The 25,285-nt window shown below is 36.2% G+C and overlaps 1 protein-coding gene, 1 long non-coding RNA gene and 1 pseudogene across 9 annotated transcripts in view; all 3 read right to left on the bottom strand.

The window, feature by feature from the left end:
- PCBD2 (pterin-4 alpha-carbinolamine dehydratase 2) overlaps positions 1–25,285 on the bottom strand; it is a 46,893-nt gene that overhangs the window by 4,493 nt on the left and 17,115 nt on the right. For 2 of the 8 annotated variants that reach the window (XM_039836067.1, XM_039836065.1), the window contains 3 exons: positions 20,040–20,145; positions 3,324–3,404; positions 1,350–1,888 (listed from right to left, as the gene is read on the bottom strand). In XM_039836067.1, coding sequence (XP_039692001.1) covers positions 1,793–1,888; positions 3,324–3,392 — 165 coding nt within the window. In that variant the 5' untranslated portion in view covers positions 3,393–3,404; positions 20,040–20,145 and the 3' untranslated portion in view covers positions 1,350–1,792. Of the gene's footprint in view, positions 1–1,349; positions 1,889–3,323; positions 3,405–3,566; positions 3,570–8,951; positions 8,959–20,039; positions 20,146–25,285 lie in introns of those variants that run through there. The other 6 variants (XM_039836066.1, XM_039836064.1, XM_039836061.1 and 3 more) reach the window with 4 other exon arrangements.
- LOC120581845 (uncharacterized) lies at positions 2,524–2,639 on the bottom strand (annotated as a pseudogene).
- On the bottom strand, positions 11,390–20,032 carry LOC120581313 (uncharacterized). The gene is made up of 2 exons (XR_005647243.1): positions 11,488–20,032; positions 11,390–11,446 (listed from the first exon to the last, which is right to left on the bottom strand). It is a non-coding gene; the product is annotated as an uncharacterized LOC120581313 (long non-coding RNA).

Raw genomic sequence — 25,285 nt, 5'->3', positions numbered from 1 at the left:
AGGTTAAGAAGACACAAGAACTAGATGTGATGGACAGACTTCGTGTGGATCCTGATCAGAACAAAGTAACTGTCCAAACACATTCTCGACCTTCAGGGCAATTTGATTTTGCCCAGTTATTAGGAGATACCAAGAAATTATGGTTTATTTTGTTAGTGTGATAATGGTATTCTGGTTTGTACAAGAAAATGACCATATTTTCTAAAGATGTTTACTGAAGGATGTAGGGGTAAAATGAAATGCTATCAGAGATTTGCACTTAAATACTTTAGTAAAAAAAAAAAAAAGGAAATGGGATTATATGAAGTAACTAGGGCAAAATCTTGGTAATTGCTAAATCTAGATGATCAGTACATAGGGTTCAATGTACTTATTCACTTTATTTTAAAATATATTAAAATTTTTTCAAGTTTAAAAACTCATGCAAAAAAACTGAAGCACTGAACGAAAAATCTTTAGTAATAAAATGTATATAAGTCCCCCTAAATGTATAATGTAAGAAAAGAGTTTATAAAAACACATAGCTTTGCCTTTTCCTTTAAAAAAACTTCTAAGAAGCACAAGTCTTAGTCCCAGGCTCTGGGTCTCCCAGCAGCCACAGAGGCTCTTCTATCTCTTCCTTCCCTGCACACTTCTTACCCACAAGGTAAGCTGACCATATCTGCCCCTGCCAGGCCAACAGAACCAGCCAGGAACTAGCTTCAGAGAGCTCAGACCCCTTGTCATGTTCTCATAGGGTTTCTCAGATTGATTGGAGGTTGGGGTGAGTTGGGGAGGGGAAGGTTTGCTTGTTGTAACAGAGGGATTTTTCTAGCCACGGTAGTGAGTTGGGTTACAAAGATGATCCCTATTAAATTGTACCACGGTAATGCTTCAAGGGATTAACACGTGTTCCCTGGATGGACAGATATTCTTTTAATCTACATTCGAAGCTCATTAATAAGTACATTTCTGAGTTCCTTGAAAGGATGCTATTACTGCAATTTTTAAGTAATAGATTACCTTATATTCCATTCTACTCTTGTCAGTGACACACGAGTAAACAGAATCATTACTAGATAATACCCAAGTAGCTTCTATCTTAATAGCTACAGACCTTCAGTTCAGGGGTCACAATATGCAAATGATGAGAAAAATGACCCTTGGTTCCTCCTTAACTCAGTAAGTCAAATAATGATGTGGCAAGTTGGTCATTGTGACTGTAAATCTTGATATTGCCCCACTTTGCAGGAAGACATGAAAAAAATACTTGTCTTCTCCTTCAACTCTCTGCCTGAAAAGTAACAATAAAACACCCAATTTTTGTAACTTTGTAATCTAATTAACTATCTAAAAGTAATAACAGCAGCTAAAATGCAAATTGATTTTATTTCATAAGAATTGTAATAGACAGTTAAAACCCTTTACCTACAGGGTTCATCATTCTTATTTTACCTTGTAACTATTCTCCAACACAATGCATTTGTAAAGTCACCATAATCACTTGAATTTCTGAATTATAAAATGTGGGACTACTCCTCTATCCCAATTTCTGGTCTTTAAGAATACTATTTCTCTTTTTGAATACTGTATTATTAACATAATTACCAGAGTTGGTTTGCCTTGTATATGTAATTAGATATAATGAAAATTAAAGTCATTTTGTATTTGAGCACTGATTTTACAAAATGTGGTATAAAGGTGAACTAAATTTACAATTTAATTTGTTTAATTTAATTTGTTCATGTAAATCCCCTTCAAAATACATTGCACCTAAGATGTATATAAGATTTTACATGCATTTTGGAAGAAATCACAGAGAAGAAGCTGCTTTTTCTATAAACTTGGCCAGTTTCACATCTCTTTTGGTCAGTCCACCACAGTCATGAGAGGTAAGAGTTATCTGGACCTAAGGAAGAGAGAAACAGTTTTAAAATCCTGACCTGAGATTCATGGTATTCTCCTTTAGTGGTTCAGCAATCAATTATTCAACATTCATATTTGAGAACTGGGGAGATTAAATGATTCAGAAAATACTATTTTATGAATTTATGAAAAAGCACAGCATTTCCAAAACTCAGCAAACTCTAGGGGCACAGTCTGCTTCGGGCTGGGCCAGCAGCTGCCCGGGGATAAAACGGTTCTCTCATAAGGACAATTCAGTTGCCAGAATCTCAAATCTTGTCTCTTGAAAAAAAAAAGAGACTGAAGTTTCATTTGAACTCCCATTACTTTAATTACACCAACTATTTTCAGGCCACTGAGAAAAACCAAGCTATCAAATACAGTATCTTAACAACATTTAAAAAGTCCATATCCAAATTAGTGAAGTGGGGTGGAGTTGGGGTGGAGGAACAGATTCTTGCTTCTTGATAAATCAATTAAAAAGCAAAGTTATGGGCAAAGAGAGGCAACTATGAAAGAAAAGTTTATCCTGGTACCTGCATGCTTGAATTATTCCAATAAATCACAAGACTATCCTAAAATCTTCTCTTTACTCTAAGTGGGCTTTCTTTTTTTTTATTATTTTATTATTATTATTTATACCTACAGCACCTGGTCTTCCTATGTGGTCTCCCATCCAAGTACTAACCAGGCCCGACCCTGCTTAGCTTCCGAGATCTGACATCAGACTTGTTCACGGTGGTATGATCGCAGACCATGGACTGCGGCTCCACTGGGGTGTGAACCCAGGACCTTCTGTGTATAAAGCAGATGTGCTAACCACTACACTATGGAAGTGGACTTTCAAAGAGAAAAAAGAACCCCATAGAAACCTAGATAAGATGTTCCAAGTGGCTTGACCATAAAGGCAAGGATTTTTTTTGAGGGGGTGGGGGACATGATTCTTCTTACTGTACCCCCTTAAAGTTACTTGATATAGTATTTTTAACCTGTTCTAAAGAAGGTTAGTTCCCACTGATACAGCATTTAATAAATAGTTATTATTTAAAGCATAGTTCTTGAGCAAATTTATCTCAATGAGATAAACAAGGCCATATCTTATTTGCTATCATTTTTTACAATAATTTACCTCAAGAAGGTTTAAAAATTTATCTGCATGGATGACATTCAAGTTTAATTCAGGAGCCTAACATGGTCCAATCTTCATATTAGTTTCAGTAGAAGCATGAAAATAAAGGGCTTGTTCACTGTCCTCTTGAGCAAATCTGAAATTTTGTTACTAATATGCATTAATACACAGGATTCTGAGAGAAAATATAAAAGATGCTTTCCTAAGCACAAAGACACTTAACTGCACAGGATAACAAGGAATAAAGAAAGAAAGAAGTTTCTTAAACTCCATAATTAAAGTGATCCCAAAAATAAGACAACATTGTTACCTTGTTGTACACGTTGAACCATTCCGGGTGATGATTCATTTTCTCTGCTTGGAGGGCAACTCGGGACATAAAGCCAAATGCCTACACAAGATGAAGTTGAACGTGGTTACTGACACTGCCCTCTGTCCTGGCCTGAGAGACATTGGAGCAATCCAACCAGATAAAGACAAGGCTAGCAACCTTAGGGAAGCCTGGAGAAATCAAATATGGAAGGGACTGCTCCCCGCAGAGCAGGACCGTGACCTGCTGCTGCTAGATAGTGGAAAACAATCAGGCTCAAATAAACAAAGTAGGAAATTGGTCTCACCCAGTGACCTGTCTGGATTGTTTAATTGTCCTCAGGACTAGACTCTCCAAAATAGCACAGGAATAATTTCCCTTCAACCCAGTGCCCTGGATCTCACTACCTGGCCACAAATCTTAGGAGCCACTTTTCTTAGAGCACTGTTCCTTTTGTTTTTAGTGACTGAGTTGCTAACTAAGGCATCAACCACAAGACTATGGGAGACTGTCTTCTGAGTGTGTCTTAAGCCAAAGCACTGGCAGAAATGAACAACTTCCCCATCCTATCTCTCAGGCAGGACAGGAGGGTACGAAAGAATGTTTTCATTGACCTCTAGAGTGAAACAGAAAAGACTGGCTTGCCTTCTCAGGGTCTTCTTACTACTGCCCAGCATTGCCACTTTGAGGAGAGAGTGCCCCACCTGTAGGCAGAGGGCTGCAGACCCTGCCACAGGTGTAAGTGTGGACCTGTAGGGCTGTCTTCATACCACAGGAAAAGTGGAAACCTAAGTTTGTTAAGCAGAAGTCACACTTGAGAGGAAAAAAACATTTTGAGAGGAAAAAAAAATCTTTTTTTTTTTTTTTGCTTGCTTTCAAATTTTTATGAGGGTAATTGCAACAATTGGAGAGTCTGTCTCTATTATACCCAGAGGGCAAAAATATTTGGTAAGACTCTAAGGTAAGGCACATTAACGACAAAGTTACAGTGGAATTCACAAGACTGTACCCACTAGAGCCACAGAAATAAATATTTAACTTTATTACCCCTATCCAGAAAAACCAATCTGATGTTAGTTGCACTATGCTTTTTGGATCACCAAATGACAAAAGAGCGCATTTCCAAGTTAACAGAAATAGGGAAGATGCCATTTTAAACAATTCTATGTCATTCACAGTGGTTTCTATCTCAGAACTGACTTTATTCAGCATAAAGATTTCCATTTTGATATTTTAGGTCTAAAGGTTTCCTTGTGAGGAAAAGGAAGGAAATTCAAGCAAAATCCGTTTAACCATGTATGAAATTATCAGTGGGAAAGTATATTCACTTTGCTACCCCTTCTCATTTCATACAGTAGTTCCCTCTTATCAACAGTTTCACTTTCCATGGTTTCAGTTACCTGCAGTCAACCACAGCCTAAAAATATTAAATGAAAAATTCCAGAAATAGATAATTTGTAATTTTTAAAATGTGCAGTTCTGAGTACAATGATGAAACCTCGCACCATCCCACTCCATCCCACAATGACACAAATCATCCCTCGTCCAGTGTATTCATGCTGTGTACACTACCCATCCATCAGGCACTTAGCAGCCATCTTGGTTATCAAACTGGTTATCAGAGAGAGAACACATTCATATAACTTCTATTATAGAATATTGTTATAATTGTTCCATTTTACTATTAGTTATTGTTGTTAATCTCTTATTGTGCCTAATTTATAAATTCAACTTTATCAGAGGTACACATGTATAAGAAAAACGTAGTACATATAGGGCCTGGTACTATCCAGTTTCAGGCATCCACTGGGGGTCTTAAAATATATCACTCACCCAAAGATAAGGGGGGAACCACTGTAATCTGATTCTCTAGATTATGTGAGAAGGGACAAGTTAAATATGAAAGTCTTTTAATTACTGAAACACAGAGTTAACCTGTATTAAATGATGTATAATGAAGATTTTTATTGTTTATAATGCCTTATTCCTATTTAGCTTTAGAAGACTTCCAAGACTAATCACCACCCAGAGAGATAATTACACAGTCATTAAGGGCACGGCCTTATGAGCCAGGGAGTCCTGGATTCGAATCCCAACTCTACTACTTAATTGTCACATGATTTAACTTTGAGCCTGTTTCTTAGCAGTAAAGTGGGGATAATAAAAAGCTCATGTAATCACTGTCATAAAAAATGAGACAGAGGATATAAAAGCACTTAGCACAGCACTAGGCATAGCGTATGAGATCAATAATGGCACACACTGCTACTACTAGTGCTGCTGGCCAACCTATGATAAGCCTTACAAAATGTAATGATAGGTGAAAAGCCCTCCTACAGCCTTGAGAATCTAAGATTCCAGTTGCTGCCTCCCAGAAGAATGGCCCTTTCCTTTTCCCACATGCCATGACTAGAGACAGACACACATATACCTGACAAACAGATAACATACTGTGGGGTAACGCCATGATGCACATTGACTGGGGAAACAGCTTAATGACAAGAAATTAGGTGGGAACAGTTACTCACTGACTAAGTTCTAAAGCCCAGTGACCACAATTTCTTTGAACCATGTTATCCCAAAATGTTCAAAGTGATACTTAGAATCCTTTACCATTTCCCAAGAACCAAGTGTATCAAATGAATGATTTGAACATGGTCATAAAACAAAGCAGGTCTAATATATAGACAATTATTGTCAATAAGAGAACAAATAAAACTAGAAAACATTAGAGATGTAATTCAAGAAAAATGTCCAGAAATAAAAGATTTAAATCTATACATGTTAAGAATTCAACGATGTTTATACATCCTAGAAAGGTTAGTGGACTTTGAAGAAAAACAAACTTTGGGTATATAGTCAAAAAGATCAATTCACCTGTAAGGATGAAAAGAATCTGACTTCAAACTTCCACACAGCAACATTCAACATAGAAGCCAGAGGGGCAATATCAAGAATTTAGGAAGTGAAAGTACAAATAATTTTATACTTAGCTAAACTGTTGTTCAAAATTAATTCAAGAGATATATTTTTTAATACAATAAGCCAGGAGATAATTTCCATTCATTCTTCTTGAGGACACTTTTATTAAAGGATGAAATATAAGCACTAAGAGAGGAATGGAGAAACTATACCAAAGGTATTGGCAGTGAGCAATAAATTCACTCAGCTCTAGGAACATTTTTAAACCAATTGTGAGGATTATAGTCACCGAATAAAATGCAAATGCTATAAACTATTCAAAGAGTTGAAGGAAAAAAAAAAAGAAATGCAGAAAGTAAATGAAAGTTTTAAAATCTTGAAAGCTGAGAGACCAAGTGTTAGAGATATTAAGTATACCTAAAGGTAAAACAAACAAACAAACAAACAAACAAACAAAAAAACACTAGACAAACACTAGAACTAAAAAAATAACATAAACTAATTGTGTGGTAAAGGGACAGAAGAAAGTAGAAGTATAATTTTCATACTGTTTAGTGGAGAGATCACTATATAAAGAAATGTTATCTAAATGATTTAAAGAAAGAAGATTAAGTTTGCCATGTAAAATTATAGGTATAATAGTATCCACGAGAATCAAAATAAATAGAAACATTCACAATTAAGTAAATAAAAGCACAATTAACATGAAGCAAAGAAAACACAGTCCATATCATGATTTAAATTAAGGGAGAATAAAAGTATATTGGTTCTATCATGTTGTATAAGACCAAACATCTTTCCAATCAAACTAAAGAGCCTAAATCCAACCAATTAAAAGAAGAAAAAACTTTATAATGCATCAGAAAGCAAAATGCAACCGCTGGAAATAAAAGGACACAGGCAAATGTAAAAAACATTTTTTAAGAAATCATAAGGGTAATTCGCTATTATAAAGTATATTCACAATGAGAAGTGAATACTTGTGAATATCTATACTACAAATAACATAGCATCAAAATCCAAGAGGCAGAAATGACAGGAAACATAGGACAAATAGAAACATTTATAGTTAGATACTTTAATTCACATCTTTTAATCCATGGCAGATTAAGTGAACAAAAGTAAGGATATCAACTACTTAAAAACATAATTTAAAAGGTAGATCTAGTTGACATATTTTAAACTCCAAAAACTGAGAATATAGCTTTTAAAATATTGAACAATCACAGAAAGTGAACACAGATTAACCCACAAAGAAAATGTCAATAAATTCCAAAAAGTAGAAGTAGTACTGACAACACTCTCTGATAAAATTAGAAACAACTTTAAAATATTAAAAACTTTAAAAAATTAAAAACAACTACACATAAAAGTAGCAAAAAGTACTACATGAAAATTTTTTTAAATCTTTCTTTGAAAACTCGAGTCAAAAAAATATTGAAGCTGAAATAAACAGAAATTAATTATGTGATAAGCACTATATATAGGATACATCTAAAGCAATAATCTGAGTGAACACTTTTAAAAATTACCTTAAATTAATGAATTGGATAGAATAAAAATAAATTAAACATCCAATCAAGAAGGTAAATAAGTAACAACAAAATAAACTTAAGTAGAAGAGCATGAATAAATATAAAGAGAAAAGCAGATGTAAATGAATTAGGAAAGAGAAAAATGGTAGAACTAATAAATCCAAAAGCTATATTTGAAAAACATATAAACAGTAGAAAACTGGTTACTTCATTTAAAGAAAAAAAATAGGGAGAGAAAATACAGATAAACAAAAGAGGGAATGAGAATGGAGAAGTAACTACAAAGAGAACTTTTAAAACATACAAAAATAAATTTTAAACAAATACAAAGTTTATGCAAATAAAATTTAGAACATAGGTAAAATAGCTCTGAGAAATAAAAATTATCAAAACTGACCTCAGAAGAGAAAAAAATCTAAACAATTAAATAACTACAAAAAAGAAATGTATCTAAGAGTGACACTAAAAAGTAACAGGTCTCAATCATTTCAGAGGATTTCTACCAAACCTTTAAGGACAGTAAACTCTAATACTAATTAAACTGTTCCAGAGCATAGAAAAAGAAAAAGATTTCCAAGTTATTTTCATAAACTATCATAACATTGTCTCCAAATTCCCACAGAGAACATACAATGAAATTATAGATTGATTTCATATTAATTGAAATCTTAACAAACAAAACCTAGCAATACACTGAAAGAACAAAACACCCATGAACAAATAGGATTTATTCTAAGAATGCAAAGATGGTTCGATATTAGTGAATATATTAATATATATAATTTACCATACTAATAAATAAAAAAAAATCATGACTGCTATTAATTCTGAAAAGATAGTTGATAAATTCAATATTTATCATGTATTATAACTCTTAATGAAGAATATATGAACCCCTCCTTAAATGATAGAATATATCCTCAGTCTAAAAGGTACTATCATTCTTAATAGAGAAACACTAGAATTCCCATTAAAGTCAAGAATAAAACAAATAAGCCAAAAAAAGTCAAAAGCTTTTTTATATAAACAACAACGAATTAGGAAATACATTGGAAAAAAAGATCCCATCTAAAAGGGCACCAAAAATTATCTAGGAGTAAACTTAACAAGAAATGTATAAATTACATATGCAGAAAACTTTAAATCACTACTAAAAAATAAATTTCACTACATTAAAATTTTTTTTTCTGTATGGCAATAAAAAAACAACAACAAATTAAAAGACAAACAATAAACTGTATTTGTAGTACATATTTCCTTAGCATATAAGAGCTCCTACAAATTAAGAAAAAGACCAAATGCTCAATTTTTCTTTAAAGGGCAAAGGACATTAGAAATAACAGAAATCAGATGGTTCTTAAACATAAAAACTGCTCAATCTCATATATAATAAGAGAAGCACAAATTAAAACTAGGTTATGTGTCAATTATATCTCATAAAGCTGTGGGGGGAGCTAAGCTAAACCAACAGTTTGGCAAAGATCAAAAAGTTTGATAATATTCTGTTGAAGACATAGGAGAAAAAGTACTCTTGTACAATGTTAATATAAACTGATAATAATCATAATAGAAGAGAATCTGACAATATCTATCAAAATTTAAAATGTCCATGCCCTTAGGGAAAAAAGACATGTTTTTTTGGCCAAACAATTCCACTTCTAGAAATCTGTAGACACACTCAAACATAAATTATAAGAATGGTCACTGCAGCACAGCTGGTAATAGCCATGGACTTGCGAGAGCCAAATGACCATCAACAGGGACCTGACTAAATATATATTACAGTACAGTATATACCCTGGAATACTATGCAGCCATTAAGAATAATGAGAAAACTATTTATCCTCTGACATGGAAGTATCTCCAAGATACATCGCTAAGTGAAAAATAATGCGTAACAATAGTTTATGAACTGTATTAAAAAGGAAAGAAAGGAAACTATATGCATTAATATCTCTGGAACAAGCCATGTGAAATTAGTAATAGTGAATGATGGGGAGGTGGAGGAGGGATTTGTGTGGTTAAGAATCAGGAACAGGAGAGACTTTTACACTCTTTGGTACCTTTAGAATTTTGTAACATGTATATTCCTGATCTAGACTTAAAAATTAGTTTGAGGAAAAATGAAGAAAACATGCAAATGAAGGTCTCACTGCGAAGGCAGCTGGGATCCTGCAATATGTAGCCTGGTTCATATTAAAATATTTTGGCTCATGTTAACTTCTTAACATACCTGTTTCGGTGGGTTTTTAGTGACAATTTACAGCATAGTTTGTCTATGAGCCATGTTCTGTTGAGCCACGGCCATTTCAAACAAACATATGGCCAACAAATAACATATAATGGCTGATAATAGTTTCAGTCTTTCCTCTATTGCAAATTACAAACATTTTATGAATAAGTCAATGAATGCATGATGAAGTATGACTTTTTAAGTCACTCTGCCATTTTAAAGAATGTAAGCATTACAATCACAGTAAATTGGGCCAATGAAGTTTGTCATTTGGAAATCTCCAAACCATCAGCAATTAAAAGATTTTTCCATGAATGCCAAATCAAGTACAAGTACTCTTGGGGAACTTTAATTTTTCTTAAAGTTCCTTTTGTTTCATTTTATTCCATGAAAATATGAAAAACGATTGGATGCACGAAACCAAAACGAAAATCCTGTATCAATCTGCGAAATGTTTAACAGCACCCTGATTTAAAACGCAGCTTCAGCCAAATAACATGTATGATTTATTCAAGTTCTAAGACATAACTTCTAGCACATATTTACAATATGAATCTTTCATTACTCAGAGCAATCCTCTTTGATACATGTTCTTTAAATCAGCTGCCTTTTATATTTTGATTGTAGACTATTTTAATTATGCACTAAAAAAGAACATATCTCCCACTAAGAAAATGAGCACCAGCGACTCCAAAGTAATTTCCCCAGTACAATCTCCATTAAGCCTCTAAATACTTCCTTTACTAATTCAATGAATTAGAACTCTATTGTTTATGAATCACCTTTATGTTTGTAGGCCTATAACTCTTCTTTTACAAAACACAATTGCTATGGAAGGAAATGATATTTATGTCTGATTAGAAATGAAAACACTATTACATAAATCAGTTTGGGCATTTCTTCACGTCTTGAAACATGATCGGCAATTTAGTCTAATTGGTGATCAAGGAAACTATCTTGTGATCAATTAAAGTAATTACCAGATTCCGGCAACACAACCTACCTTAATTTCAGCTAGAGTCTGCACTTCTTCAACTTTAATTAAAAATAATGAAAATTATTAAGCAAAATGCACAGCAAGATCATTGCCAAGCACGCACATGTCACAAAACAGGACCTTCCCTGGGTGTTGGTGACTGATCAATCACATAAACATTGCTTGGTGTACCACGGAAAGGCGTTCTTTTCCCCAGAATATGATTACATGTCTCACCATGACTTTCCCGTGGAAAACACTGTTAAGTGCTCTAGCCACTGCAAAGAAAACATCAGATCTTAATTTGCAGGCAACAGAAGAATATTCTCGACTGGCAACATGAGAGCTGTGAAGAACAGATCCGAGCAAGGATGTATTTGACCCATGCTTTTTTTTTTCTCCTGTCCTTTATATTTTGAGCACAGTGGTCAACTGCAAAAATTTTAAGGCCAGAGACCTAGGTTCAAGTTCTAGATCTACTGTTTTAAGGCCAGAGACCTAGGTTCAAGTCCTAGATCTACTGTTCACTAGCTATGTGACCTCAAAGAAATTACTTAACATTTGAAATGAGCTTCACTTTCCTCATATGTAAAAGGGGGCTAATTCACGTAACATATTTTATAGTATACAGGGCATTCTATTAGGCACTCTGTTAATGCTAGTGATTATTATCAGCATCAACAGTTTAACATTATAGTGTCTAAGGCCTGGAAAAGAAGAATTCCTTTCTGAACCTAGTATAAGAACAACTGGAAGGTCAAAGAAATTCACTTTTACAAGGCCAAGAAAACCAGAAACATATTTAAACTGTTTCTCTAAGTGGGCATCCTCATAGGAAGACTTCCGGTAGAACTGGCAATCTGTCAGTGAGCATCTTGGCCAAGCAGGTGACTCATGTCTCCCTGAGAAGCCACATGAAAGGCCTCACATGAGGACCATTCCCTAAGCAGTCCAATGTGTCTGGGCCACTAGTCTACCTGCTTTCCACTAGATCCACTGCAGAACACAACATTTCCAATAACTCGGGCCAAGAATATCCAACTCTGAAATTAAAACTGGCTTCCCCCGGCACTTGAGACAATGTCCACAAACTACTGAAAGAGCAGCCTGTTCAACTGTGCTCTAGGCTGAATTAGTGCCTCTTCGGCTAGTGATAAGTACACCACCGATGAGAGGACATGCTCGCCTCTAAACTTTACCTTCAAAAGCTGTACTCACAGAACCGCAACATTTAGAGCCTTTTTAAAAGTTCTTAAGTCACCATTTTTGGAAGTTACCATAATATTCTAAATAGTCATTTGGAAAAAATAAGGCAGCTCTTTTAGCCAATTACATGGTACCACCTTCGAGATGTACTGTTAAACAAAAAATCAAGGTGCAAAACAGTTTTTCTTTGCAGAATTAGGATTTCTCATTAACAACAGTAAATTTCTCCTGACTTCTCAGGCTTGGAAGACTATTCTCCAAGAGAAGTCTACTGGTATAAATCCACTCTTCTCCTGGCAGCAGTTTAACCAACATAAACACCTCTACACACTGTTTTACCTAAGAGCTCTTTATGCCTGTTCCATTTTTAGTGAAAATTCTCTAACTAGATAGATTTCACACAGCTGATGTATTCCGAAAAGGCATTCTGAGAATATCCTTTCCCTGAAAAGACACTACTCACTTCCAAAATCCTCTGCACATAAGTTTAAATTATATTTCCCCACAACATCATCAGCTATCATTGGGCAGAGCAACAGCTCAGTTTGATTAGCTCCTTCTAGAATTTCTCAACAATCCTTCAGTTTTGCTCTCTCGATCAGCACATTTCACCAGTTTTCAATCCATCCTTCCCCCATAAAGCAGAATGAAACACTCGTTTCAAAATCACCCCAAGAGAAATCCACCAGAGAAGCCATTTACCCAGAGTTCCCTAATGTCAAAATAACTTCTGGTGCCTCGTTGTTCACTGGAGCTGTTCATTCTTGCCAATCAATTGCCTCAGAAAAATCCAGTTGGAGGTTTTTGTTCCTAATCTGCCAATAATCCACATTTGCTGGCTTTCAGGAGTCTTACGAGGTGAGAAGTATTGCAGAGACTACCAAAGCGTTCTGTTTGTTTTGTTTTAGCAACCCCTTAAGAATCAGAATTTAAGCTTCTTGGTATTGTCATCAATACCAATATAAAACTTACAGAAATTCTAATTTATATAGAAAAATATCCCTAGGCTTCAACTTCATGCATCCAAACCACTAAAATATATGGAGTATCTGACCAAATACATTTTTAAAAATTGAATAATGTATAAAATGGCACTCTACTCTCTCCCTTTTCTTTGTAACCAACTGGCTCCTTTTAAGAGATGCAACTTCTACTTACACTATATCATTCTAGTTTATATCTGACATGAAACTATTATTATAATAAAAGGAATCCACGTGCATCTAATTTTAAAAAAAGAAAGAGGGGAAAGGCAGAAAGGCTTCTGCTCAAATCAGAACACATTAAATTAAACCGAGTCAAGATCCTGTGACAACAGCCAAAAGAGGAGGAAGGGAATGAGGGCTCAGGCAGACAGAATGTAGTGGGGCACTGAAAAAATATTTTAACGAAATAAAGCAATACCTAATTTCGTTTAATGGTAAATTAAACAGTTAATACATTTTCTACAAGCAGTATACATTTTGTAGAACAGTCTCATCCCACTTCGCATCACAAAATACCTGACGGTATAAAAAGGTCTGCACAGCATCAACAAATTCCTACTTAACCTTTCTTTTACTTATTTTTAAGTGGAATCAATTCTACTTTTAAGAGTTTTGAAGTAGTTTTGGCAACACTGACGGCATTTTCTGTAAGAAAAATACATCACCCAAATATTCGAGCCCAATCCGACATCCTGATAATTGCAGAGGACCTCCAGTGATAGTCGGCTGCAATGCGTCACTAGAGGAAAACAGCCTGCCAGACCCACTTCTCAGAAAACGGTGCCAATCCAGAAGAAGCACGGTGAGGAAAGAGACCATCTCATAAGACGTCTGTATTTATTTGTTCCAAAGTACACACCCAGGTTGTGAACTTGGAAAGGTCCCTGAACCTGTCAGAATCTTTAGACACTGAGCTGAAGCAAGCCACAATATATTCAGCATTTATCCTCAACCTGCTATGTTGAGGCTTAAGGAGAGATCTATTCTGACCCTTATAGATTGAAACTAGGTACTTTTCTGTTTTTGTGTTTTAAATATTACTAAAGAATAAAGAAAATTCTCAGGGCTGAAGGCACATAGAGAGTAAACCAAGCTTAGCACTTACCCTGTTTTTGGTATCAAAAGACTCACAAGATCTGGTGGGTTGTATCACTGAATCCTGAAAAGTTCTAATCCCAGCTGTCTCATTCTATGGCCTTTAGTGAATCCTAAACCTCTCTCAACTCTCCTAGTCTCTGTATATTGGAGGCTCTACTACATCTTAACTTCGCTGTATGAGAAGGTCTCATAAAAACTTACGGAGTGCTTCGTACAGAACATGTGCTACTGTGGAACACTGAAAAGGTTCCAATTTGCCTGAATCCTATACAAAGTAATTTTATGCCACTTTTTTAATCTAGAAATTTTATTCTATGTAGCCAAATAAACTTAGTTGCATCCTGAATACAAATGAAAAATTATAAGTCTGTGTCAAAAATTCACAAATAAGGCCAATAACTCAGAAAACAGTAATGAACGGAGGAAACATTAAAAGAATAAATGCTCACTCAATTCTTTTTTGCAATATTCCAATATAAATTACCTTAACTTGAGCTGTTAATCAAGTAGGGATTTTTGGATTTGGGTTTGTTTGTTTGTTTTGTTTTTTAATAATTCACAAAATCCTGAAAGAAAAAAAAAAAAGGTTTGTTTTCCTGAATGGATATAAATGGGAACATTTATTTTCTCCTCCTTAGAGCAGGTTCCCATTCAGTTCTACCACAGAGCAACTAACTACCTTCTCTCTGTGCAGATGAGGGCTGATGGGCCAGCAGCACACAGCAAAGCTCCATCTCTGCACCTAAACCCGCACAGCGCATTCACAATCCCATCAGAGGAAAAGAACGCACACCATCCGCTCTAAGACACTGGGACAAAGAAAGAACATAGGAATCGATGAAGCAGGAGTACTTGGCCATTCGACACAGATGCTAAAGAGAAATTCTTCCTTTTTGCTTTTAAAAGTTTATAATTCCATACTTTATGCAAATCATATTTTATATATTAGGCAATAATATTGAGAAATACTTGAGTCAAATTAAAGGCTTCAATAGCCTTGCCAAAAGCACTGTGATTTTCCTATAAAAAAATTATTCCAATTTGTTGATCTTACATAGGATGAAACATACTGTAACAATCTTCATAATTTATGTCCTGTTGGGACACAATGATTTAAAGTAACATAATACAGAGCCGCATCATGGCTAATCTAAACCACCTGACCAGATAAACACCAGCTTCCCTTCTCTCTTCGGCAAGGGCATTTCTGTTTATTGTCATATCATTTCCTCATTCTAGGAACATGCAGAATGAATGCAGCCAACCTGCATTTCAGTGGGAGGCTGAGCTGGCCTTTCCCATGTCAGGAGGTTTGTGCGCACACAGGTACCAGTACAATGTCAAGGGCTTACAAGACAGAAAACAATCCAAGAATTCCAGCCTCAAAATCATTTACAGCGAAGTAAATATGGATTCATCCAGTACAATATGGACCAGGTGTGGTGTTATAAACCACAATCTTTTGGAGATTTTTTTTTAAATGTCACTGAAGAGGTAATTCTTTAAAACAAATTATGGGGCTTACTATGAACCAAATTTTTCTAAATGCTTCAATCATGCCTCTTGCCATGGTCACAGGCATTCATGATCTGATTAACCAAGCTGAAATGCCCAAATTAACCAACATCTTTTGGGGGCAAGGAATCTTGGTAGAAGAGAAAGACAAAGAGTTTATATGGCACTAACCAAGGCCATTTCTGGAACACAACTGCATAGACGGATTTCAAATGGCGAGGATTCTCTGGGGTCCAAATCCCTTCACCATCCTCATACATGCTAACCTTACCGGGCAGAGGGAGGTTTTTAGGGGGACTTAAGGGAAAGGTTTAAAGTTTCAATTGTGAAAGGAAAAGTGCAGAAACACATGTGTATTCAGCAGATAACCATTCACTGAAAATATTTTAAATCAAAACAAAACGCCTGTCTGACCAAATTTTTATAAACTTGGTTAGGAAAGAGGAAAACAAACACTTGTTTAAGGGTGGTTTCAAATACTGCTTTCTGCTATTACTGAGAATTTTCAAAGCTCTTCATGCTCCATTGGAAAATGGCTCTGCTTCACAAGCTCTTCTGGTCAGTCTTGCCAAGGAAATGGTCTGATACACTTGATTACAAGTTTATCAATTTGCTTACCCAGGCAAATATATGTCATTATCTTTGTCCATAAAGACCAGTGTAAAACAGGATTCCTCCACTGAAAGAAGGAAGATTACTAAAACACAATTAAAAGAGACAGGCCTAGCAGATACTAGGCCAGTCATCCCTACTCCAGCTCCACTGAGGTCTCCAATGTCGCATTCTAACTCAAGAGTACCAGCCCCAGAATGCACACAACCTAAGCCAACTTGACTGGTACCACTTTGCAGTCTCACAGGTATCTACACAAGAATGGAGACAGCAAGTATTTACATTTCCATCACAAACTGGAGCCTTTTGACTTGGAAAATTAAAGGGAAAATATCATTTTGAAGTATTTTTTTTCAGGTAACAGACATTCAGAACTTGGGTTTGAACTTAACGCTGTGCAAAAAAAATTGTAAAAATTTAAGGTAATACATTACAAATCTGTAGTATTATCGGTGACATTCCAAGTTAGTGCTATCAATGGTGAATTTTGGTGAAAAGTGGGTCTTTTTGCCCTAAAGCACTCACAACCTGGACTGAGGCCCCACTGGCTAATTCATGTTTCCATGATCTTTGCACTTCACGTACCCTCCCAGACTTCCAGAAACACTCTGAAATCAGCTCATGTTGCTCTGAAGTCATGAGAGCTCAGGTCACATGGGTTACTCTGGCCTCACACATGGGTAGGGAGTCTCTTATGACAACGAACCCTGACAATGTGACTGTCCTCAAGCTCGGAGCTTCTCATAATCTTGAACCTTCAATTTTCATTAGTCCATATACCAGAGGGTTATGCCAGTGATTCCATTTTTGGATCTATACCCTAAAGGAACCTGTGCACAAGAAGACCCAAGGATGCTTGTTACAGAACTTACAGTAAAAATGAACATCAGAAGAATCTAAATGTCCATCAATAGGGAAATGGATAAACTATGGTTAACTTATTTAAATTTTTACTTAACTTGCAGAGGAACAGAACATTCTAAAAACACATCTACTATATCAGAAGCAGTGTAATGAGATGAAAAGAGTATCAGTCTAGGAATCTAAAATCTAGGCTACATGACTTGCCTGGGTTGAGAGCCCCAGCTGGGTACAAGGCAATGATATGTACCAACCACATGCACAGTGCCCTTACACAAACAGTAATGTTCAATTAAAAAAAAAGAGTATTAGGTAATAATAGCAACAGCAGCATCTAGTAGGCACAAGGAACAGGATATCTCTGATTACTTTCTGATTGTTTCGACATTAACCATAAATTACTTTATCATTTACATGGAAACACTTGAGTCGACTCTTTTCTGATCAAGTAGCACCTTCTGAACATAACTGATTCTTGCTGACTATGGATCTTAGTGTATCTCGGAGCCTGAGATACCACTGATTCTCAATGTTTACTTCTGTGGACAAAAGGAAAAAAGGGGAAAAACACAATGGGCATTTGTAAAATGACAAGTCCAGGTCAGGCACTCACTCCACCCCGTGACTAAGGTTGATGATCCCTATTTTACAGAGCAGAGAACTGAGGCTCCGAGAGGATAAGTCACATGCCCAGAGTCACACGCCTCATAAAAAGTGTGGCTGGGGTTTGAATTCAAGTATGTCCAACTCCAGAGTCCCCTCGTGTGCATTTAGGACAAATCTCTAATGTCAAAATATACCTTTTCCATTTACTTCTTTTACCTAAATGCTAACTACAGCAAAAATAAGTTCCCTGTAATTTTTATTTTAAAAATTTGATTACAAGAGAAAAATAAAGCATTACAGAAGGTTTGGAAAGAGAAAAACATATATTTTTTGTTTTTATTTTTTCCCTGTGCCCTTTTTTCCTACAACTGCCATGATATTTGTTTATTGTGCATCCTGAACCTTCTTATAACATTAAAACATCCTCAGTTTCCATGTGGCTCCTGGTCTTTACTTATTTTTAGAAGCCGCACACTCTCACATAGAATGGGTAATTTCTCTTTTAAAAACTATTTCATGTAAATGGGTAAATCATGAAGAAGAAAGATGTATACCAAATATATCTTTTTAAGCCAGACCTTCTGAACATAAAGATTCTTTGAATTCCCTACCAATACACATTGCTAAGTTTCAGGGGCAAAATTAGAAGAGTAACTGTATTATCGGTGGTTTATGAAATAAATGAGGTCTTTTTTTTTAATCCTTTTTTTCAACATCCAGTGAAAAAATTAGATAATATGATGAAGTCTTCTTTAGCTGAGCACCTATTAAAACCACCAAATAGTTCAGGTGGCAAAAATCTGCTATGCCAAAATCATAACAACTGAACCCATGAGAACCCCACCCACTGAACCGTGAGACAACAGGGACACTGCCATCAAATTCTCCCGTGTGCAGGCAGTGTGCCCTGTGGAAGGATCCCTACAGATTTCTTCTTTGGGACCCAAATTCTTAACCTCAAATACTTCTTCCAGACACATGTGTGACTAGAGGCATGCCAGCCCACTTTCACACTCAGCTATCCTATTTGTCCAGGAAAGGCCCACTCACTGAGGGGCTATGAGAAGGCAAAAGAATCAGGATGCAGGAGAGCTTTATGAACTTCTATCTTTAGTACTTAGACAAAAAGTACGGTCAGTCCTCTGTATCCATGAGCTCCACATCCACAGATTCAACCAACCACGGATCAAAAATATATTTTTTAAAAATCCCAGAAAGTGTCTTTGCAGTGATAGGATAGTTCTGCATCCTGGCTGAATGGTAGTTAACAATATATAATATGATTTTTAAAATTCAATAGCCTTATACACCAAAAAAGTACATGTGAAATCTAAATAAAGTCTGTAATTTAGTTAAAAAAAAAAGAATCCCAGAAAAGTTCCAAAAAAGCAAAACTCAAATTTGCAACACACCAGGCACTACCCTGAATCTACATGAAGCTGCAGCCTCCCGCCATTTCCCAGATCCTCAGTTTCTCTCCAGCACTTATTTGAGCATTGTTCACCTTAAGTCTTACCCGTAGGCTGTTTTATATAAGAGACTTCAGCATCCACAGATTTTGCTCTCTTCAAGGGGTCCTCAAACCAAGCCCCACGATATTAAGGGGCTCTGAAATGATCTGCATCTTACTTTTCAAAATTATGATACTGATAGTTTCATAATGAAGTCAAAGTCCCATTACCCTCCTGGTCTGCCTAATCTTCCTCAAGCACCCAGTGCAAACTTGGGGGCCATGACTACCCTCCCTGGTGTTCTGCAATGTCTTCATTGTATGTAACCTTGAGAATTAGCACCAGTTGCAAATCTAGGGTTATAATAAAACAACAACAAAAAAAAATACACTGAGCTCTGAATATAGAAAGTAGGCATGAGGTCAGAAATAAATTGGGGGTGGTTCTGAAAGAAATGGACAATCCAGAGAGCCACATTTCATAAGACCAGCAGGGCTGGGACGAGCAGAGGCTGCAGCAGTTACCTGGCCCAAATCTCTGAGGCCTGGAAAAGCATGCCTCACCATTTTCGGTGTGAATTCATTTTCTTTATAAAAGAGGTGTTCTGCCTTAACCTTAAATCTCTCTGGGCCCATGCAGAATGTTATGGAAAAGGGCCTGAACAGTCCTGTGATACAGAAAGACCGAGAAGGAAAAGTGTGCTTGAGGTACACACCTAGCACGCCCACCTTGGATAGTTACTCCTCGCTCGGCCTTAGCTTCACGATAGGACTCCTCCCATTGTGTGACGATGCCCAGCATAGAGATAAGGTCTGCGTTTCCTGGTGATTTAGGAAAAAAAGAAGATGAAGAAGAAGAAAAGATTCTTCTTATAGCACAGACTGAGGTCTCCCTAAGCCAGCAATCATATTGTTTAAAAGTGATGGTTTTGATTTTCATGGTAGTTAGGAAAGAATCTACAGTTCTCTCTCTGGCATCAATGACCTATTTGGGATCTCAGAAGTGTTTTTACAAGCTCCAGTAAAACTTTAAGGTACTTAAGTGTCCAATTTATCTTTGTTTCACATATTGTGAGAGCAGATCCCAAGTGACAATGTCTGTCCCAGCCTTTAAGGAAGAGCACTTTTGAACTTCTTATGTTTCATTTGTTGCCTTCCTTAGATGCATTGATCATTTTAGGCCTGGAGATTGTGTCCACACATGATGGATGCTGCACAGGATTTTGGCAGTCCCTGTTTTTTTGCACAGACTGGGGCACTGCCTCAGATTTCAGTAAAACCCCTTCAATGATGAGCAAGGTTCCGGTGACCCAGCAGATGTTCCACACATATTACATGAGCTTAACAGGATATAGATACAAAGTTCTAAAAATTACAGAATCTAAAAAATAAAATAAAATAAAATAAAATTTGAATATAAGAAAATCAACAACTATATTAACATAAGCTTGTAACTGAAGTACAAATTCTATCCAGCCACCTTCTGTTTGTGTACCACTTTCTAACAAGGTAGGGCAGCACGGAATGATGACAGCTAAAAGAAATTCACACATGCCTAGTCTGAGAAGGTTCCAGGTTGGTGTTTTCTCTCAAAATTCAATTTTATTCAGTATTTTCTTTATATATTTCCTTTATACAGTAAATATGGTCATGCATATTCCAACCCTGATATTTTTAAAGACTAAAAACACACTTATAGTAAGGGATTTAAGAAAAACATGCTCACAAACCCAACACTAGAGAAAATGAAGGTTAAATTAATATAGCCAGTATTTATATTATTCCAATTTATATTATTATTTGCTTTATATTTAAGCAAAGTACAGGTAGGCTCTACTTTATTAAAAAGTTTAAAAAAGTATAGCTAAATAAAGAGATTTTTTTTGGTGTGGCACCTTTCTTTTGCCACTTGTAATTTTATGAGTTAGTAATAAATTACTTTGGTTACTCAAAATAAATGGGAAATGGTTTGGGTTTTAATGTAATTTTTTAAAAAGGTGGTAATAAATTCCTTTAATAGCATTCTAAATATAAATATATATTTTAAAAGTAATTAAAATTTCTAAATTTAATGCTTGAATTTCAGACAACGTTCAAGCATTCCTAACTTCACAACCTCCCAACTGTATACCTTCTCCATGCCCCCCAATACTACCTAAGCACCAGCCTCCCAGCCTATACCCACACAAAACTAAGTTTATGGTTAATTTCCATTCTAAGTCAAACTCTAACCCAAACTCTAATCCTGTGTTCACTAAGTACCCCACCCAACACACTACCATGTAAAGAGTCTTTTCTCCAAAGTAGGAGGGTTCACAAAAGGCTGATGACACTGGACGAATAGTGAAAATCAGCTATAAAACTCAAAAGTTCCACTGATAGCCATACCATATTATAGACATAAAATGGTTAGTTAGTGAAAAAGCTACTTCGGTATGGCTCTGCTGCCATTTCTTAGTGAGAAAATGACTTTTAAAAGCTAGTCAAGGCTGAGAGGCAAGGCTAATAAGGCCACTGCTGGCTCCACTCCGGTACCCAAAGTCAGCAGCAACAGAGGTGGATCCTGAGACATGCATCATGATAAATACTGAAAGGCAGAGACACTGTAGACATGGAGACTACAGGAACTGTAGACCAAAACTCAAAACCTCGAACCCCCACACTCACAAAGCTAAAACGTTTCCTCGTGTGAGAAACAGAACCACCGCTAACAATTTTTGGAAATAGCAGTTGAGTCTTGGCTCAACTGGATAATTTTGTTCTGCACCAAAAACAATTCCATTCAAATTCCCAAAGTCTACGAGCAGATTCATACTAATTTCAAGACACAAATTCCTTCCAAACCCAATGAAATGAAAGGCAGAAACCAGCAAAAGAAAAAAATTAACATATATAAGATGGTTTGCCATTTTATGAAAAACAAATGAAGAATTACACTCACATCATGCTGATAAACTGAGAGGCTGCCAGTGGTTTTCAGGGCAGATGTAACATTTTAACAAATGTGATTGTTTGTGAACGAAATAATTCTGATCAAAAACTTAATTGCAGCCAAAGTGAGCCCTGGGCTGTGTCACCATAATCCATTCTGACAGGAAGCAGTGAGTGGAGAGTCCTACTGTGAACGGAGCACATGTGAAAGGTCAGCTTTGGCCTGGAACTTCAAAACCGTTAACGTGTAAAACAGTGTGCATTAGAGCCCGGAATGGCTAACCACTGGATTAGCGGATGTCCGCTGTGTGGGTCTGATGTGCTTTTGGCAGGTAATGGTTAATTTGTAAATAGGCAATGTATTGTAACTTTTTTCTTTGCCTCTTCCCAACATTTACCAGCAGAACTCATTCTTAATTACAGGCCCAGAATACTTCAATATTAGATTTATAACATAATCTCATTACAACAAAGTTCTTATTTTTAAAATAAAACTTATTTTTAATAATGTAGTGAAGGAAAAGTTGCATATATTTAAAAAGTAGATGTCGACATATGAATGAAAAAAATTTTCATGTAAAATTAATGTTTGTTCATCCAATAGCAACAACAGCCAAAATTTGCCAAGAGGATTTCATTAGAAGAAATATGTACTTTACTCACATACCATGATCTAAAAAATCAATTACACAATACTAATTTGTATAGCTTAAAACAAAATTCTAAATAAAAATGCAGTTAATATCAGTTTTCATTTTCAACATGAGTTGTTACTCATGAAAGAACCAAGCTAAACATTGTCTTTTAAACCAATGCATGCAAAAGTACTTTACACATATTTAGTGCTATAAAATTATTCCATCTGACCTTAAATTAGCCATTTCTCCTACATCCAAATAGCATTAATAGGTAAAATAGCATTAATGAGGGATAAAAGCTGACACTGGATACTTCAATGATTATATTAGGGTTTAACTCAATACTGAATTGAGGGGAAATAATACTTCTCTCTGAAAATAAGCAGGTCTCCTAAAATAAATTTTATTTCTGTTCTCAAAATCAGCCTTCTAAGGTTATGTCTTTGGCCACTGGACAGATGCAGCCCCAGGGCCCTGTGCCGGCTAAATCCAGGGATCCTGAAAGTGGCTATGTGGCAAGGGTAGCCTCATCGCCGGCAAACTCATGATTCCTATTCCGTTCAGAATGTCAGCTGACATGTGCTACCAACTGGAATGGAAGACTGAGGTCAGCAAAACAGAAAAAGAACTGTGGTCAGCAAAACAAGTTATCAATTTCTTATGTTTCTGCTTTCCATATAGGATCTGAAAACTTTAATGTATTTGGAAGATTCAGAACCTTCCTAACAGTTAGCTCCTGCAAGTATGGGATACATACTTTTACTAATCTGCTGCCCTGCCCCAAGCACCTTACTGGGCTCTAGGCCCTGGGACACAGTCCTCACCCCTCAAGGAGCTTAAAGTGTGCGGGGAGAGAACAGAAAGGTCAATCATGAAGACCTGGCAAGAATTAAGGAGGTGGAGGAGGAAGCCATCAAGAAAAGCTGTGTGAGAGACTGCTGCTGGGCACATCCCCTCGGTATTTTTATCACCCCTCCTCTCTAGAGTAGGAACTGCAGCAGCAATCCAGATTCACAAGCAGGGCACCTAAGTTACCCTAGGGGCTAAATTTATCCTAGGTACACAAATACAAGAGCTGTCATAATTCAACCAAAAAATATTTTACAAGACTCCAAATTGGTCATTATTATTTTTTTTTACCATTAAGTGATTAACTATCCCTGGTAACATACTAAATATATATACCGTAATTTCAGCCTCGCTCCTAATCATTTTTCACATCACCACAACCTCTTCAGCATAGGAATTCTTAGCTACCATTCCACTTCCTTGGTGAGGCTCTGGCTCAGAGGCTTATAAACTTACCTCCAGAAAGGTGGTCAACAGCCTCCACAATGAGCTCCAACTTTAGTCGGCATGCCCACTAAGGGTTAGGGGCCCTGTGCTGAGGGCTACATGCTGCCCAACCCTCGCTGCCAACACTTTTTATGATTCTCTCACTCAGGAGCAAGATTACTGCTAAGGCAATCACAACTACTGATGATGAAAAAGACGTTGCTTCCTTCTTAATTGGCTTATATTTGTTCACATGTCTTATAAGACTAAATGTCCTGAAGGCTGAACTTATATTTAATTCAGTTTGGACTGTTACTTTCACAAATATAAGGAAATATGTTACCAGTTTCTTTTTAAGGAGCCATGTTCAAATGGGAGGACACCAAAGAAATTAATCATTCAATTCTTATTTGTAGAAGCAGATTCTCTGTAACTTGTAAATTATCTTGATTTACGGTGAATCATTATTGTATTCACAAATGCTGGAAAGTTGGTGAACAACATGATATAATGACACCCCAAAATAATTTTATAACTGCAGGTGTGCGAATCATAACATGTGGGAGATGACTCAAAGGATAACAGGGAATAAAAGTTTAGGAAGGGTCACATAAAGGAGGCAAAGGGGTGAGGGCACATACCCCAACTTTCCAAGATGTCTTTAAAGCCAGCTACTTGTTTATAGGCAGATGCAGTGGCTCAGTCAAGCACAGGCAGCGGAATCAACAATTACGTTCAAACAAGCAAAGGCAAAACGCTCCATAATTTACAACCACCCAATCACATTGCTCATTCTTTTGAGGTTAAATGCTACTGACATAAGCTACACCTGAATCCAATCAGAGCAGAGACGTTGAGAAGATTCACACGAAAGGACTATATTTGTCACAAATGGGTTGGTTTCCGATCTTAATGTAGCCAAGTTGCTTTACTCTGACCTCCATTGAACAAATCAACTTAATGGGCACTAGGAGTGCTATAAAACTTAACAATGGAGTGATTTTTAACTTTTAAAATATAGTTATGAAGCAAAATGTTGGATAGCTTCTACAATACTGGAAATCAAATTAAATCTAGATGTTTTTTAACAGTCTTGACAGATATAATCCTAGTTACCA

The sequence above is a fragment of the Pteropus medius genome, unplaced genomic scaffold (genome assembly GCF_902729225.1).
Source record: "Pteropus medius unplaced genomic scaffold, Ma_sr-lr_union100, whole genome shotgun sequence".
NCBI lineage: Eukaryota > Metazoa > Chordata > Mammalia > Chiroptera > Pteropodidae > Pteropus > Pteropus medius.
The sequence above is the reverse complement of the archived record's forward strand: the minus strand, read 5'-3'. Positions and strand labels throughout refer to the sequence as shown.